This window comes from Haliotis rubra, unplaced genomic scaffold (assembly GCF_003918875.1).
Source record: "Haliotis rubra isolate DU_JTF1 unplaced genomic scaffold, ASM391887v1 Scf689, whole genome shotgun sequence".
In the NCBI taxonomy this organism is placed as follows: Eukaryota; Metazoa; Mollusca; class Gastropoda; order Lepetellida; family Haliotidae; genus Haliotis; species Haliotis rubra.
Genome location: NW_025767400.1, coordinates 402,742 through 420,721, shown reverse-complemented (window position 1 = coordinate 420,721; position 17,980 = coordinate 402,742). Strand labels below are relative to the sequence as shown.

General features: G+C 40.3%; 1 protein-coding gene across 1 annotated transcript; it reads left to right on the top strand.

Annotated features, from left to right (window-relative positions):
* Nucleotides 1-1,429: 1,429 nt before the first annotated feature.
* LOC124258258 (T-box transcription factor T homolog 1-like) lies at nt 1,430-17,698 on the top strand. The gene is made up of 7 exons (XM_046692326.1): nt 1,430-1,768; nt 5,462-5,726; nt 8,325-8,465; nt 9,015-9,076; nt 11,420-11,475; nt 12,775-12,945; nt 16,305-17,698. The coding sequence occupies exons 1-7, from the start codon at nt 1,521-1,523 to the stop codon at nt 16,601-16,603; spliced, it is 1,242 nt and encodes a 413-aa protein (XP_046548282.1). The 5' UTR covers nt 1,430-1,520; the 3' UTR covers nt 16,604-17,698.
* Nucleotides 17,699-17,980: the final 282 nt, after the last annotated feature.

The window sequence follows — 17,980 nt, the reverse complement described above, 5'->3', positions numbered from 1 at the left end:
AGCTACACAATCAAAGATTTCCCGAACAAAAGTTATGATCCCACGCGCGGCTTTAAAGCACTTGCGAGATTAATTGATTGTAATTGTTACATTTTGCCCAAAAAGAAAAATGGCATTGTTGATTAATTTAACCGAGCTTTTAATTGAATAAAGTTATTTTATCTTATTGTTTTAACAATCAGAATGAGCCGCCAGCAGTCGGTTGCCCGGTCAATTTTGCCCACGTTGGAGACGGACGCGGGGCATGCTACATGTATTGAGTCGACATGTTTTGATTGTGATAAAAGCAATTGGCGCCATGATCTGATCAACTATATGAGTAGTGCTTCCGTCACTGTCGCCCAACCCAGGTCGAGCCTTTCAACAATAAATTATATGTGTCTGATCAAATTCGTTTGATTATTTAATTTTACCTTAAAAACTCACATAAAACAAAATTGGCAAAAATAAATGGCCTGTCTGTCTCAAATAAAACAGATTTGTTTGATTATTTTATTTTACCTTAAAACTATATTTACAAACAAGAAAAGGTTCATTGCATTTTTCTTCAAGCACGACCGCAATTTTAGAATGTTGATGTTTAACTTTTATTCTAAAAATCGTAAAACCAATGCAGCCCATGAATACATTCACGTATTCGTTCTAAATCAAACCATTATTGAAGGAAATAATCCTGCGATACTAGAGACACACGTTAACTTGTAGGAAAAGCGTGAAAGTTTTAACGGTTTTAAAACCGTATATTTGGAGCGTACAGTGACTAATTGTTAAATCTTGGAAAAGTTTTTTCTTTTACGAAGTATCTAATTTGCCAGTTTTTTAAGCTTTCTTGACAGAAGAGTGTTGAATATTTCGTTGGTTACAGTGTGTGCAGTGAGTATGAGGGTTGTAACAGTATGGGCAAGGGGAGAGGAAGCTCGTTCCGCGGTAGGGCCATCTCCCCCGCTCTCTAAGCCGGTCTAATCTTATTACTTGACCAGAGAGGAGAGTTGAACAAACACTCTGTCCCTCATGTCTCACAATTGCACATTATGCGAAGGGCTTACTTTCAAACTTGATCTTTTTATTGAGCGCTTTCACACGTTCTGGGTTCGATCCCCGCGTCTAGGGGAGTGCGGTTCCCCTGGTCCCAATGTCCGGGGGTCTCCGACATGACAGTGACACGGTTAGTGAGTAACGCTAGGTTCTCAATCCTCACATGACACTTAGGGATTTCGATACACTTGCACCTCTTTCATTATCTTTCTTCTGTTTACACAGACAATCACCTTGAATCACTACGAGCGACCAATCAGAGAGAGGCAGCGACTCCGAGGACACGCCCCCTCTCGCCGCTGATTGGCTGGCCGGGCCGCGGGTTGTAACATAAGGACCTCCTCTGGTTTGTGCGTAGTTGAATTACAAGTTTGTAAACAAATGTAACCTCATTGAGTCGAGCATTTAGCGTCAAGCAGCTCACAGTGTAACTCTCCACCCTGGCTAGTACTCAGACCAAGGCTCAGCTCCATCAGGCATCGCTCATGTTAGATTCAGCGCCCTCGTGCGATCTCGCAGCCCCTACGTGTAGTCCTACCGGACCCCCCACTGCCGACATGAAGGCCCAAGTCGACATCAACCATCTTCTCAACGCTGTGGACACGGAGATGAATGTGGGGAGTGAGAAAGGAGACCCTACGGAGCGTCAGCTCTCCGTCAAGTTGGAGGATAAAGATCTGTGGGGAAAATTCAAGGAGTTTACCAACGAGATGATAGTTACGAAAAACGGCAGGTAGGTCACATTGGATATATCTCCGACTTCGGACCAAACACTGGACTCGGATACCCGGACTAGAAGCCTCCGGAGTGTTGATTTCAATAACCAGTGTCTCTTACGTGTTAATATCATCTTGAGGTCGGGATGACATTGGGTCACCTGTATCAATAATAACGTCATGACAACCTGTATTTGTAATTATGACAGATAAACTACCCGTATCTGCTACAGTATCATGGAAATTACCTCTATCTGTTATAACGCTTGGTGAATTACCTGTATATTATATATCATATACCAACAGGTGATTTACCTGTATCTTATACACCAGCAGCTAAATTACATGTATCTAATACACGATCATTTCTTATATCAATGAAATCCCTGCTGATAGTACAGCGACCCTTTAAACCATATCGCACCGGGAGCTAGGGCCGCAAAATTTGATTGAATTTTATTTTTAAATAAACGAGTATTACGTTTTTATGGATAAGTATCTATTTGAAGTCAGTGGTCAGGTGTGTGGGTGCAAGGTGTGGTGGACATAACGCTGGCATACCACGTAGCACTAATAGCGTCGATCGGACCCGCGGTCACTGGTGGGACAGAATAGCCATGTTGACAAACGCTTTACTCCATTTGCTAGTTAAATACTGTCACTGAAACCGACCACAACTAGGCGACATACCAAGCCACTCTTGGACAATACCATACAATCTTCTAACTCAATGCCTAAAATTGATGACAATTTCCGATGCCAGATAGCATGAGCCCTGTTCCTTGGCTCCGGGTCCTGAGACTGGGTCCAGCAGACCGAATCCCCATCCTTGTCAGCGCTCTATTGCTTAAGGTGTTATTTATTATGATGTAGATAGATCAAGAGTACCAAGTGGCGTCAGGCTGGTGTAAGCATCTGGTCCAGAGGCGAGATGAAGACCCACAGAGGGTCTCTCTACGCTAGTCAGACGCACCCATCTTACTCCTTGAAGGAGATCGGAATAATTGATTCTGAGGCTTTGAATAGAGTGATTCTGACATTCTTTCTTCGCCTAATGTCACACGACTACCAGGGTGCAGTAACTGTCAGCGCACCCCATCCCATCAGTTGTTATAGTGGTGAATCTGAGAATTATTGCATTCCTTGTTTCTAAGTATTTCAGTAACCCGATTCTTGGTGAGTTTTGTAATGCATTACGCACATTCCAACCCTGTCTATACTTATACCGATTCTAAACAGTATCTATCAAATACCAACTCCGTTATATGCGTTTTAGGTTTATTACACAGTTTGTGTGGCAAATAAATACCACATTCTCATACGCTTTACGAATCGACTAAATATATAGGTCCTTAATGACAAACGAAAATTCCTCTCCACTCAAGTGTTCCAAATATTGTGTAAACACGTTGTTTTTCATACAAATTCCGACTGCAAGACCGACCATGAAAGTCATAGGCAGTTTTAAGATTTTGTTGACTGGAAATACGGTAGGGCCTAAATAAAGAAGTGTCAATAGTTAGATACTTCCTTCTCAGGGTGATTAGTGTTGTGAGTACGGACCCTCACGTATCTCAGCCATCACAACGTCACTGTTTCCACTACAACCCCTCTTGACCCATAATATATTGGAGAATTTCAAAACACCTAACAAAATCCCCAAAAGTGAAAAAATTTTTTTAAACAAATGTGACTGAAGTAGTTTGTTAAAAATTTGAATTGGTTTTTGTAATTTGCAAGTGTGTAGTTAAATGTCAGTTATACAAACTTATGAACGGATTTCAGGTTTATATTATATATATAGACACATTTCTGGACGGATGGTTAGGGTTGGTTTTGATGATATTGTTGAAAGATTATGAAGTATAGACAAGCAGTGGAAAATGTTAGTTTGTATGGAGTATTAACTCATATTATACTTTAAAAAGCATAATATGACAGTTTTGTCCCACAGAAGGTATCTAAAACCACGGTATATTGCACGCACCTTACGGGTGTATTATGGGTATCTTACATGTATATTACATTTCATTATATTCATGAACTAAATATTATATTTATAAACTTAACTGAACTTGATATAACTAAACAACTTTCAAAAACTGTCGAGAACGATAGTAACTACCCGGATATTTACCATGTTTAATATGGTAGGTTGTCTGCAACCCAACATCATATACACTTTCGGAAAATCTGTTTCTAAAGGCAAACAATTTTGGCTGAGTTACTAGCGAAATATTTGTATATGTAGATATCCATGTAAAAGTAAACAATGCACACTGTGTAACCAAAACATAATAATAATAACAGAAAGTACAAAAAAATCTTTTCGATTTTCGAATCTCGAAAATTATTTCATTAAATTAAATATTCCCTTGTCTGACAGTTATGTATTTCTACTTTTGTTATGTTTCACGTTTTTTTAAAAAAAAATATGGCTGAACAATATACCAAGTATTCAGTGGCATATACATGACACAAGCGGGAATGTCTGTTTTCTTCCGCGTTTTTCCAACGAACTGGATAAATATTAGTAATGACCAAAGATAAAAATGAACAGATTACAACTAGCTCACACTGTCGTTATCTAAATCTGGATGAAGTATTACTTTTAAAACTATTCACCCAATACCGTGTACTTGGCTTTATTTGAAATGCCTGCATCCTATATATGCCACAAATATTGTAAATGTCAAAATACACATTTCTAATATCATTCTTATTTTAAAACTTAACAGAAACGAAAAATAATGTCAGTGTCCATTTACTTGGTACTATACTAACGTTTCTTGGGGTAGTTTCTTTTTTTGTTGTACAGAATATTTCTGCTTTGCCTCTTAGACCACAAAATGCTACTAATGTGTTGTGTTATTTTCATATACTTGTAAGAAAATATAACAAAATTGTAGATTATTTTAAATATTATTTAAATATTTCTTTTGATCAAGTGTATTTGCTATGTCCAACAGCAGACGTGTTCGTCCCGTGATACGAATTATTTTAAAAATATTAATTATATAAGTATACCATTGTATACGATTGTGTTTCTGTCAGCGTTATCGCTGCGGTAGGGTACAGCTGTACTCATATAAACGAATGAAATATTGATCACAGGTTTATGGGAACCCGGTTCCAGAACGTAGCGTACAATGGTGATAATCTAGGTTCTGGAACATTCACCATTGTACGTGAAAGACATTAAAAGAATACGCATCGCGTTTCTCGTCTCAGCCTCCTATATTCTAAATATTAGGTGATCGATAAGTCTGAAAATAGGTTCTCCAACGTCGAGGAATAACCCGCGATATATATGACACAGAGACTTCCGTGTGTGCTCTAGCTATAGGTTGATCCCGTTGTAAATACAAGCAATCCACCCGGACGAATTTTGAGAATTTGATTCTACGATTTAATTTCTACCTATCTAATAAATTCGAATTTTCAACTGAAACCCATCATAGAAGGTATTAACACATGCGATATTTAAACATTTAGTTGAATTCTTGCTGTTAGTTACACTTTATGTAATGTCATCTTTTACCAGAGCGATTTACTCCAAGCGAACTTCATCGGCAGTATCTATATCAAGTAAACAATCTTCTTCATTCTATATTTACTAGATAGTTTAAATAACTCCCCTAAACATGAAAATAATTTTGAGGAAACCGTCAAGAACATTGTCTCAGGATAAATTATGTTGCTTATTTCAGACGGATGTTCCCTGTGTTCAGAACGTCAATCACCGGCCTGGACCCTAATGCAATGTACACCCTCCTGCTGGACTTCGTGCAGGTGGACAACCACAGATGGAAGTACGTGAATGGGGACTGGGTGCCCGGGGGTAAGGCCGAGCCTGCTGCTCCCAACTGTGTCTACATCCACCCCGACTCCCCAAACTTCGGTGCCCACTGGATGAAGGAGCCCATCTCATTCAGCAAAGTGAAGCTGACAAATAAACTGAACGGCGGTGGTCAGGTATGCATCTGAGTTTCATATTTACTAGTTTTTTCTCCTTTTATGTTTTACGTAAGTTGTTTGTAAATGTAATTTATTTCTAAAATGGTTTCAGCCACCCTGTAAAATAACATACCTCACACAGACAGTCATTCACCTAACCTCGCAGTAACATTATAACGATAAAAGGTTATTTATATCCAAGTTACAATAATATTTTCTTTACATGAACAATTCAATATTTAAGTCCTCAAATTAGTATGTGAAATGGGGCTACATTTTTATCTGTAATTTTCATATTTTACAAGGCTATCTGTGCTACGGAGGTAGAATCACAAGAAAGTTTTAAAAACTTCCAATATGAGCTTCTGTTATTGTCACTACATTGGACACGTAACTATCTGTGTTCCTGTACGTTACGAAACATTGAAATATAAATTAACTGCCATCCCGTGTTGAAGATTGCTCCATCTTTTTAGCAAAGAATAATATCGGGACAAAGGTGTTAATAACAAACGCTAAATACGTGCTTCAAAGAGATGGCGTATATTTGTTATCTAAACTCAACAAGTGTATTATGTTTTGCTGCGACGGGAAGGTATACCCTGTACTGATCGGCTAGAGCAGTGTAGTAGGGTATGTCGTCTCGTCTAGTTCAAAGAGGAACTAGCTATGAAGACAGTAACAATTTCATTTGACAAGATAATATTAGAGTCTTAGAGTCCAGTACGGACCTCATAAGCGTATTGTGGGGTGGGGGTTCGGGATGGGGGTAGCACGATAGCAACCGAAACGGGGATCTGACAAATTTAAACTAAATATTTAATAGAGCTTGCAACAAATACATCAAACCCTGCGAGAATAACAGCCATAATAACTGAGCAATACTCGAGCAGGTAATATCTGCACGACTTTGTTAATACCACTTATGTCGAACCCGTATGACCAACTTCAAACGTGGTAGTTATCAAGTATGCTGCGTCGCCCGGTTCTATCAGGGCCCGTGCCACTTGACTGCCTTCCGCCGTCACTGACCCCGCCACCCCCAACACACAATCACCAGCCAGCAAATTATGTAGAAATTGTCCTCTTTGATGTCTAGTTAGCTAGATCAATAACTAGTCAAATACTCAAACAATTATGGTATTGGAGAAATGGACATGATAGCTTTTCGCGTTCCGTCTCGCGCGGCTGGTCGGTGTTGATACTGGTGTGGATGGGAGGGAGAGCGGGGGACTGTCGGGGGGCTATTAATATATCGGAAGAGAATAATAGACGGTTAAGACAACTTCAAACGTATCCGTATGAGATTTATTACCTATATGTTTGCTTTCGTTATATTACGTTTTTTATTACGAACACCGGCTGAGAATGCAGTGTTTGGAGAATATATTGAATAAGAAGTGCGTGGATTATTCATTGATTGTATTGAGAACTGAAATAATATTGATATAATTTTACTTGATTTGAAATCGAACTGTCATTGACCATTTGATTGACCAGTTGAATGTTGCAACGCGTCAGATCCAATGGTTAGGTAGCAGATACTGATGTTTGTCAAATACTTGTCAATAGCACTTCAGTGACGATGGTCATGTGACAGTTTCAGTGTGACAGTTGTCATATGACTGACGTCAGGTGACGTCGATGTCACCATGGTAGCTACGTCATTGACCATTGTACATTTAACTTGTATTAATGACAAACGACACAATGACAGAAAATGAATCTCGTTCAAGATATAAGATCCCTGTAGTAGGTTGTCTCTGGAATGAAGATGACGTTGATTTCACTTCAAACTTGTGGGTAAAGAAGTGGGTCTGCGACATTGACAGTGAATGTTCCATATCAGTATGCCATCTAGTCGCTGTGTCCTGACAGCGGTGATGTGATGGTTGATCCACGCTGTACCGACATCGGTGATGTCGGCGCTGATACTGACGCCCCTGTCAGGGTGGGGGTATATTACAAGCGTGGCATTGATTGAGGCGGATGGGCGCCCCGGGTGGTCCACTCAGACAGTTAATGACTTGTCACGGCACGAGCACAGCTAGGACGCCAGGGACCCGATTAGAAATTCCTTAAAATACATTTCATGTCAAATCAAAACTGTGTTAAAGTTGATCTTAGGACATTATAAAAGCGACATCTAAATGGTTATGGGTTAACTGTTCACCTCCGAAAAAACGGCGAAAGATACTGAAAATACAATCTCATTAGATTAAATTCTGTTGATAAACTACAACCAGTATATGTTTACTTACCCACCAACATTCCAGTTCATACAGAAGGAGCTCACTGAGTTTTTTAAGTTAACAAAGTATACCTCGGTCATCAATCGTAATAGAGACTACTTCAAAAAGGTTTGGTCAAACTGCCATACTCTATTCTCCTAAATACACTGTCATGCAAAACGGTGTAAATGCTCAGAATAAATTATAAAAGTCTCCACAATATATGTATCATATATATTTTTATATACAAAAAGCTTTACTATGCAATCAAAAAGCTTCAACACATGGACATCTTGTGCAAATCCGTTGACCATTGGCTGATTGAAAACGACTTGCTGATATCAAATCCTTTTCCGTATTAATATTGGTACGTGTTTTGTTCCAGATTATGTTAAACTCCCTTCACAAGTACGAGCCCCGTCTTCATATTGTGCGTGTCAACTCTCGCACACAGAAAAAGAGCATTATGACGTTCAGCTTCCCAGAGACTCAGTTCATCGCCGTGACGGCTTACCAGAACGAGGAGGTACGTCATTAAATACTGAAACAATCACATATTTCATCGTCAAAGAAAATATGAATCATATGTCAGGTTCTAAAATTTATCCTAGCAAAGATTCATAGAGTGCGATAGAAGACGTTATCCAAAGAATCATATATTCCATGGCCGGAGTATGATATTTTTCATAGACATTTTAGTAAATTTCATTTCATGTCAAGGAACCTTATAGGTCATAGTTCAAAAACCATGAAAGGATCATTTTACTTTGTAAAATAATCACATTTTGATTTGTGAAAGAATCATTGATATCTTGTTTTCGTTGAGGTTTTAAGTGTTAGACACGTGTGAGATGATGATCTTTACCTCACAGTGGGACTGTCACACGGGTCCTTGATATACATCACTTGCATAGTTCTTCATCAAAATTTCATTAACGATGAAAATATCACTAATACAAAAATGCAATCTTTGCCAGTAAACTAACGTTTTGTGATAGCATTACAGAAAGCCAAAAATCAAGAAAACGCATTATTTTCTAGCTAATTGTTTAACATAAGTGTTATCCTACTTCAGATCACAGCGTTGAAGATCAAGCACAACCCATTTGCCAAAGCATTCCTGGACGCCAAAGAGAGGTGAGGGACAGATTTGCTAGGCTCGAACAGGCCGCTAATAGGAAATTTAAACTTCATCTCAACAGGCAGACTTGCTTGTTTGTAGGCGACATGTTTAAATCTCTTTTTATATTTGGGTGAGCCACGTAAGAATTGACCGACGAGTTAGGTAAATCTGAGTGCCGAGCGTGGTCTAGGGCCAAACAGCATCCTTTTGGATTAAGTAATCTGGCTCCTCTCGGCCTCATTCAGCCTCCTTATAGCCTCCCGTCAGCTTCTTCGGGATGCTGGTCTGATTGGCAGGTGCTCTGACACTGTAGATAAGATAGAGGATCGTAGGTCAACATTTATCCCAATTCTTTGGTAATGTTTGATTCCTAGTAATAATCCTTCTTAGATTACATGTGGACGTCAGATGTACTATCTAACGGGATTCGGGAGCTCGATATCCTAAAGCGGATGACTATAAATTTTCAAATGCTTAAATAAACAAATTATATAAAAGTATCAAGGAGGTTGAAGCCCACATGGAAGTGAGATTCTGTTCCGAGAGTATTCTACCATGGCAGTTTAAACCCACCAGCAGTGATAGCATAATACTTCGTATATCTGCATAGCCGAAAAATAGTTCCTAAGCACGTCGTTACAGATCAAACCAATTCCAAATTTTGAATATGTATATTTTGTCCAAGAACAATGCATGAAATGTGGTAATGCGTTTTAAACAGCGGAAGATTCCTTCATAAATTCAGACATTTTGAGATTTGTTACTGTGCAATACATGAAATAGGTCATAGATTTTGCAGAATTAAAGTAAAATTAACCTTCAAGATCTTCATTCTAAACCAGGCACGACAGTTTCAATAGTTCTTGATATTGTATCTGTGAATTGTACTGTGTCTTATTTAATTGCTTTACATATGTGAAAACTCAGTATGTTGCTTAAATTTGAACGATCAACTGGTCAAGGCAGAATTGGATGCCTGTTTTACATCCAAAGGATGTAAACGCCAATTGGAATCTGCGTTTCTAGTGAAACATTGCAGGTTTATAGTACGCGGTGGTGTGAGCTACATGAAATTAGTTCACTCTTATCGATGTGATGTCTATGTGATTGTACCAAGTCGTATAGCACTAGGGATCCATGCATCAGTTTAACACTGAAACCACACTTGGTACAGGAACTCCGAGCGGCCAGTCCTTATGTTCCTGAGCACCAAGCACTATCTTACAACATTACAAAGTTGAAGTATGATGGGTGCTGTATAAGGATGGATAGTGTAGGATGGTTAACCGGGTATGTGAGAGTAGTACCTGGGTGGAGGTAGGGTTTAAAGACGGCTAGTTATATAGTGAATCCAGGTGATATGCCTCTGGGTCACAGGAGCGGAATCCCGTGGGTCAGAGAAGGATGCCTTTTTCGGTTGAGAGGGGTTATTGTTGTGAGAGAGGGACAATATGTGTTGGTTCTCCCGGCTAGAGATGAGGGAAGTGTCACGGGTTAGGCTTGGATTGTTTGTCGCACGTTTAATGTTGCTGATTGCTCTTCGTGTGTATGCGGCGCATGTTCAACATAGAGAACTACCTCAAACACAGGTGCTCGTGTTTGCCACGACAAAACGCAGCGTTCGGGAGGGGAGTGGGAGGGCAAGGGGGAAGCCTATCTTCCTCTCCACATGGACACCTTAAATGTAGAATACAACCATGGGACATTATCTGGTACAACAGGATTGATATAGTTCACTATGGAACCACTCAGTGAAGTGATCATTTTGTCAGTTTCTTCCAACTCATTTCTTTATAGTTCACACTATGTAGCACTCATTGAAGTGATCATTTTGTTATAGTTTCTTCCGACTCATTTCTCTATTATTCACTATGGATAAACCATTCAAGTGATCATTTGGGCATTTCTCAATAGTTCACTATGGACCACTCAGTGAAGTGATCATTTTGGCATAGCATCTCCCGAGTCATCTCTTCACTTAGTGAAATGGTTATTTTGTCATGGTCTTATAGACAATTTCACGATTTTATGCTACAATTCCTTTATAAAACTATGTCACATAGGTCTGTCAGAAAATGGACAAGCTTAATAACATGTAGGACGAGATGACTTCTTTGTGCGGCATTTAGAAGTTGAAGTATTGAGGAAGGATGACAATATATGGATGAACAACTTCTTTATTACAATGAGAGCAATGTTTCGGTGTAGGTTCTAACACTGTAATAAAGAAGCTGTCCATGCATATACTGTTATCCTTCCTTAACAAGAGATGAAATATCAGAAAACGTCGACAATCATTAACTGTTTCATACGTCCATGAATCCAATGTCTTATGAAATCAGTCTTCCCTGTTTCAGGCCCAATGAGAGGGACTTCGTTGAAGAAGGGGATGGTTCTCGATCCTTATCACACTGTAAGTATAACACGTGTTTATCTGCAGTGTAAAGGTAGCCAGGTTTGATCGCGTTAGCAATACCCAACTCCGTGGCCGTGTAAGTGGATTTAACGTTTAGTGAACGACTGAGGTAATTTATTTTGTCATTTTAATTTCAATTTCTTACAACATTCGCACCTGCGTGTCAAACCAGCCGCTCCTCAGAAGTTGAAGTGGTGTGATTTGTTACAGTTATATATGGTCTTAGCGATAGAGCAGGCTCGGACACAATGGACTACGAGCGTCCACAACCGGCCGCCGGTAAGGAACATGTGTTGTGATCTATATAGACTGCCTACCCAGGTTAGACCGTGCGACTGGGGGTAGACGGGCGTCCACACTTATCGTGCGGAGGTGTGAAGAACCCAGTCTGACAACATGCAGCCTGCCTACCCTACACAATACTCTAACAGTTTATCCTATTTTGTCACGTAATTGTGAAGTATTTGTGATAACTCTCCCAACAGCCTATCAATAAATTATACGCTATCTCATCTACTCACACGGGTTTTCAAAGGTCTGATTATCAAGCTTGGAGCGTCCTAAATCTCAGCTCAATTTCGATAAGCATTGTTAATGACACTAGTTGTCGGCGAACACTAGCGAAGCACGTACGCACACAGCGGAGGGATTTCCATCTCGCAGACGAAGAACTCTTTCAACAGGCGGAGGGATTTTGGCGATTCCCTCTGGGAACTCTTTCTCGAGACGGAAGTGTCAACGTTGCAACCAATATGATCAGCTGCGCGTCACGTGATCAGCGCCAAACTGTCAAAATCGCACAATTTGAAGAGCTCCGTCGACACCTCTGCTCACCAAGCTTTGTCAGCGGCAAGACTTTTTGGTTTTTGAAAACAAATTTCTGGAAGAGTAACACCTTTCCAAAAGAATGCGAGTTGTTGTGTTTGTCGACCACACGTGTATTACCCCAACTAGTGCAATATTACCAGATTTTGTCGGCTTGCAGCTGCGCAGCAAAGCCTAGTGATAAACCGCTCTCTTCTACCACCGCCCACTCCTAAACTCTCTGGCATCCCACGTGTGCAATGTGCAAAATGCACACAACACAAACAGCTAATCCCACAGGGCTGCATATTATCTATTTAATCGATGATAACTGTCACCCATCTTCTTCTACAACACCTTTGGTAAGAGCCACAGAAGCAGCAGCTTCAACTTCATCTCTGATGAAGAGCACCTAGTTCTTGGTAATATTTCTGAAAACGTCGGTTCAGTCTAAAACTGATTGTTAAATAATTATTGAATATTTATTTTCAGTAACGGGCACCTGGTACCTTCCCCCCGGTAGTCACGCGCTGGTACCCCCTCCTGCTCACCAGTTTGCCAATCCGCTGAGTCTTTCCAACCCTCACTGTGAACGCCTCACCCTCAGGAACCCTCGCCCGTCCCCCTACAGTCATCCGTACCAAAGGCGCTCACCCCCTCACAGTAAGTGGACGTTTTCTTGCATGCACGCTATATCGTAAAGAAACGTATCTCTCTTAGCTGTTTTAAAATAAATACTTACCTTTCAGAGCACCAATATTTATCATGTTGTTTTACACCTGCTTATCCACAACACAAATATTTGATGGTAAAAATGAGAAAAGTAACCTTCCGACCTGGGTGCTCCTATTGTTGGGTTTATGTAACTAGGTTAAAGGGGATGGCAACTATTCCAATGTGTCTGACGTTATCATGGACATGGCGTCATATATACCTTGGATATTAGCATGGATATAAACCTGTACTTCAGGAAACTCAAGAATTAATACTCAATTGAAACCGTTTCTTAATGAGTCTACAACTTTTACTTTTTGAATATACACCGTTAAGTGAAGAAACCGAAAAAGATGAGACATTAAATTGATACGTTAAATTGAGAAATCTCTGAGAACTCATATTTTTTTTAAAATAAACCTACACTTGCGGAATATATAGGAATGGTAAAACCAAGTTTTAGAACTCTACCTTCACTTGAGGGATTTCAATGAATATAAAGAAATTGGGCGTCAAGTCTTATTGGATTAACCTCTGGTACCTGAAGGCTGTTACCTATAAACATTTACTTGAAGAACTGTTACGTCCTCAGATAAAGATTCTATTTTATTAGTTTATTTGCTTGACAAACTTACATCATTGGAGAAGGTTTTCCCTTAAGCGCTGGATCAGTAAGCACTCCTGAAATATAATAATAAAATAATATTTTTAATTTTCTTGAAGCTTTTAAAAGAAATATGAAAGTAAATATTTATGGTATTGATTTCTTTTGCGCTAAATTTGACGTGAAAGAGTTCCAGATATAAATAATGTCAATTCTTTATTGATCAAATATCTTACATTCATCCATTGATATTGTAATCAAATAATATCTTTCCTGTTTTAATCTAGTAATTTCGTGAATATATTAGGAAGTACAATTATTGATGCATTCCTTCGATAAAACCAAGCAAAAGGAGTCTTTGTTTTTCTGGGTGAAAATGTATTTTTAAAAAAAAAAACGTCCAAGAAGACGGGGATAGTTTCAAACATGCAGAAATTCTGTTAGTTCTATGCATGCGTTAAACGTTAAATGATTTCTTACCAAAAACAGACTACAGGAAAATCTATTAAGACGCAATCTTCTTAAATGCCCCATTAGGTTAATAGTCCCTTTTCACAATATGGTTTCCTCTCCTTCATGTAGCATTTGGGTTGTTGTTAAAACCATCACTAGTTAAAACGAATTACACTATTCGAAATAAACGAAAAAGAAACTACACTTATATTATAATGTAGCATTTTGGTTGTTGAAAAACCATCACAAATTAAAACGAATTAAACTCATTCGAAATAAACGAAAAAAGAAAGCACGCTTAACTATATAATGTAGTATTTGGGTTGTTGTAAAACTATGTTAACTTAAGACGAATTCTAAATAAGCGAAAATGAAAGTATAAAAATCCATTTGATCAAAACAAACGTAATCAGAAAGTTAGCTTCTGAAAATAACTATAATTTTGACAATAATTGACGAAACAGTGCAAGGTCCATGACATAAAATACAAATCTCAAATCACTACCATCGAATTGTCATTTCTTGTTTACTTTGTTTTTAGCAAATATGGCTACGCTCTGTGGTTCATCAAGAATAAATATTGCAGAATAATACAGAAACGGACATGGTTTTTTTTATTTCTAGTCACAATGATATACCATTTTATCAATTATTTTACACAGAGTTGGAAATAAGTTTTTTCGTATATGTCGAGTAGAACTGAATATTCGGTTCACCTATCCCTCGCCCTTGACGAACCACTGGTCAGTTCTACTCCCAGTTTACGCTGACAATTGCAACAATGTTGACTGTGAAACATGAGTAGCACGCATCTTGAATGGACAACATTCTAATTTGGTTTATTTGAATGTGTGTCTTTGTGAGATATTTACTGTTTGGATTCGACAGTCATTCATGTCCCAAGTTTTCGTACGTGACCAGCAAGCAGCTGATTTCCCCTCCCCAATACCAATATGGTCATTGCGTGATGTACGGCGGTAACTGTATCAATGGCATGGCGCTCTCCCGTCAACTGTCACCCAGCTACATTAATCTCAATCTGGGGAAACCTACGTCAGCCACGAAATACACTCAGCTAAAACAAAAATAGAAATATCGCGAATTTCAACACGTCAATTTATTTACTTCCCCACGGTGTTGGGCTGGTCATTCAATGAGCAAACGCCACAGTCGAGAGCTGACCATCACGTGACGGGGGTCCAGCCGAGCGTCAGTAACAATGTTACGCTTGACGGTGATACACACACGGCCAGGGGTCATCTGCCCGTCCCAGCCCCCTAGCTCTGTCCCACCCCTGAGTCACGTGGCCCTCTGACCGCGATGTCTCCGAGCAGGGAGACCGTCGATGTCGTCACGACAAAGTCACGTCACTGTGTCGGTCACGACATGACTGTGGCAGTCGGGGGAGGGAACAACGTAACAGTTTCCGTCATGGACAACAATGGCCTCGTGACAGTCACGCCCGGACGCTTTGGACGTGACCGGGTTTAGTCACCGACCACGGTCATCGCGGTAACTGTTATCTGTGACCTAACCTCGTATAACATGTCAGTTAGCATTGGGTCACGGCATGCTGATGTCAAGAGAATCACAAACACAAACACACACGCACACACACAATTGCTGTGAAAATTAATTATTTACGACACAAATAATCTGACCATTAGGCATTACTTAATGGACTCGACTGGTATTATATACTAAATTATAACGTTAAAAAGGTCTATGAATCTTTAGAATGTTTATGTTATTTCACCCCTCCCAACAATATAAACTTCGCGATCCTCTTTCCTGTGCCGTATTCGTTCAGATAACTAGTTCAATAATCTATTAATATTCATTATTGGTTAATAACTGTTTTAAGCCGAAGACCAACTGCCAATGAATAATTAATGCTTAGTACTAAGAGTGAGTGTAGTAATAGGATTATTTTGCTTTTGAGCTTTTGAAATTTATAACTTGGTCTATTGGGCTGAAAATACACACGCCCTCACCAACCAACGTGCTTGACTTGTAAAGGGTCACATGCATCGTTGAAATGGTAGTGTTATTCGTTTTGGTTTATAATCTTTATCTTTATGCATACTGACCTACAGACTGAATAAGGTTGGAAATATTCCCAGGAACCTAATATTTCTATGGCAAAGAATGTAAGCTGTTACGTCATGTTTGTATATTCTAGTTTGTGTTCCATCGTCTTAAACTGTTATTGTTATCATTTGTGTTATTGTTATTTTTATTATTATTGCAGGTAACTTCAGTCGAGATGTTAGCGCCAACCTTCCCATGTTGAACCTGACGGAGAACTGGGCCCACATGTCTGCAGCGGGGAGTCACGGGATGCTAGCGGGACAGAGCGCACCACCCCAGGGGCAATACGGGATGTGGATGAGCTCTGCTGTGGGCAACCTGTCTCCCAATCAGAACTGTTCCATGCCTTACTTGAGGACAACCGCTCCCTACTCCCCTCCCAGGGTCCTCAACGCCCGTCACGAGCATCTCCTCCGTGCCCCCTACGGCCACCACGGTCGCCTCACAACCATCCTTTGAGCACCCGTGCGATATATCCTCATATTCGTCAAGAGAGAACGCGCCACGGTCCAACTGGAGCCCCTTGACCCCACCTCCATTATGACCGATTCAGGGATAGATACAACAAATACATTACTGTGATATAGGTCAAGTTCATGTGCCGGCACCCCACCCAGAAAAAGCCAAACGTGGACGTCATGTTCAACAACCGACGTGGTTATTGAAGGCACCGAATGGAAACACGCCGCCGCGTCGACTACGATTGTGCATTAAGTGCCTGGTAGAGTGTTCTTTAGGAAGTGACTATGTAATATGCAGGAAAGTTATCGTGTCATCAACAGCGATACCAGCCCCCCGCCCACTCCATCGGTGTCAACTACGACGCATGTGTGACAATATTAGGCTGCCACACAGCCCTTTCATAAAGAGCTGTTAAAGACAGGGTAGGTGTGTGTGTTGGACGGGGAGCCGTGCACGGCGAGTTAGATACCTCCAGTAAGGCAAAAGCCTGGCTACATTCCTCGTGAAGACTGCTGTGCAGTAGACAAAGTGATTGGTGTGGCGATCACACTGCGCTATGGAGCTCCGGTCAACCAGCCATTTGAACAGGTGTTCTTGGCAAACATATCGTTACGGCTGTTGTGTTGATATTCCGTTGCCGACAGCGAGAGACGAACCAGAGGGCAAATAGCGAGGGGCTGCCCTGGCACTGTCGCATTGCAGGGCAGAGTAATTAGGGAAGAAGGATAGACACCTCTGCTTCACACGCTGTCCTGCTAGCATTTGGACATGGCCTAGCGGAGACACTCCAGGCTAAAGCGTACTTAAATCAAGCACACTAACTCATTCCATCAGTTGAATGACAAACCTGAGACAAGCGAGGACCCATCATTCCACACATTTTTATTTAATTATAACCCTAGACTAGTCAAGCAGCTGACTGACCACGCTGCGCTTTGAGGGACCGGGCACAAGAGTCTCGAAGACACAACCCAAAGATTAAACTGTGCCTTATTTTATTAAAACATGTTTGTGTATATTTTGTATATATGTTGAACTTGAATGGATTTATATTTAGATACAACGAAATAAAATTAAGTCTCTAGAGAAATGGGTTTTTTGTTTTGTTATATTTGGGGTTCAAGAGGTGTTAACCGGGTTGTATATCCATGGCGTGTCCCTCAGGGGGGTGTTTTCTACCCGTGTGTGCGTTATGGTGTCTACAACTGTTTGCGCACGTACCGTCTATTCACCCTGGTAGATTACTTGTTTACCCGGGCTTGAAGAAAGCTGTGGCTATCCTCACCCTACGTGGGGTTTCACTGTGGGTTCCAGGTGTAGCGAGTTTGTCTTGAGAGCCGGGTAATTACCCCGCTTATGGAGAGTGCGACGACT

What these genes read in the sequence shown, in the direction of transcription:
- LOC124258258 (XM_046692326.1), top strand. Translation starts at nt 1,521, where the DNA reads ATGTTAGATTCAGCGCCCTCGTGCGATCTCGCAGCCCCTACGTGTAGT. An exon ending in ATAGTTACGAAAAACGGCAG is followed by an intron (nt 1,769 to 5,461) that starts GTAGGTCACATT and finishes TGCTTATTTCAG; the next exon opens with ACGGATGTTCCCTGTGTTCA. An exon ending in TTCTCGATCCTTATCACACT is followed by an intron (nt 11,476 to 12,774) that starts GTAAGTATAACA and finishes ATTTATTTTCAG; the next exon opens with TAACGGGCACCTGGTACCTT.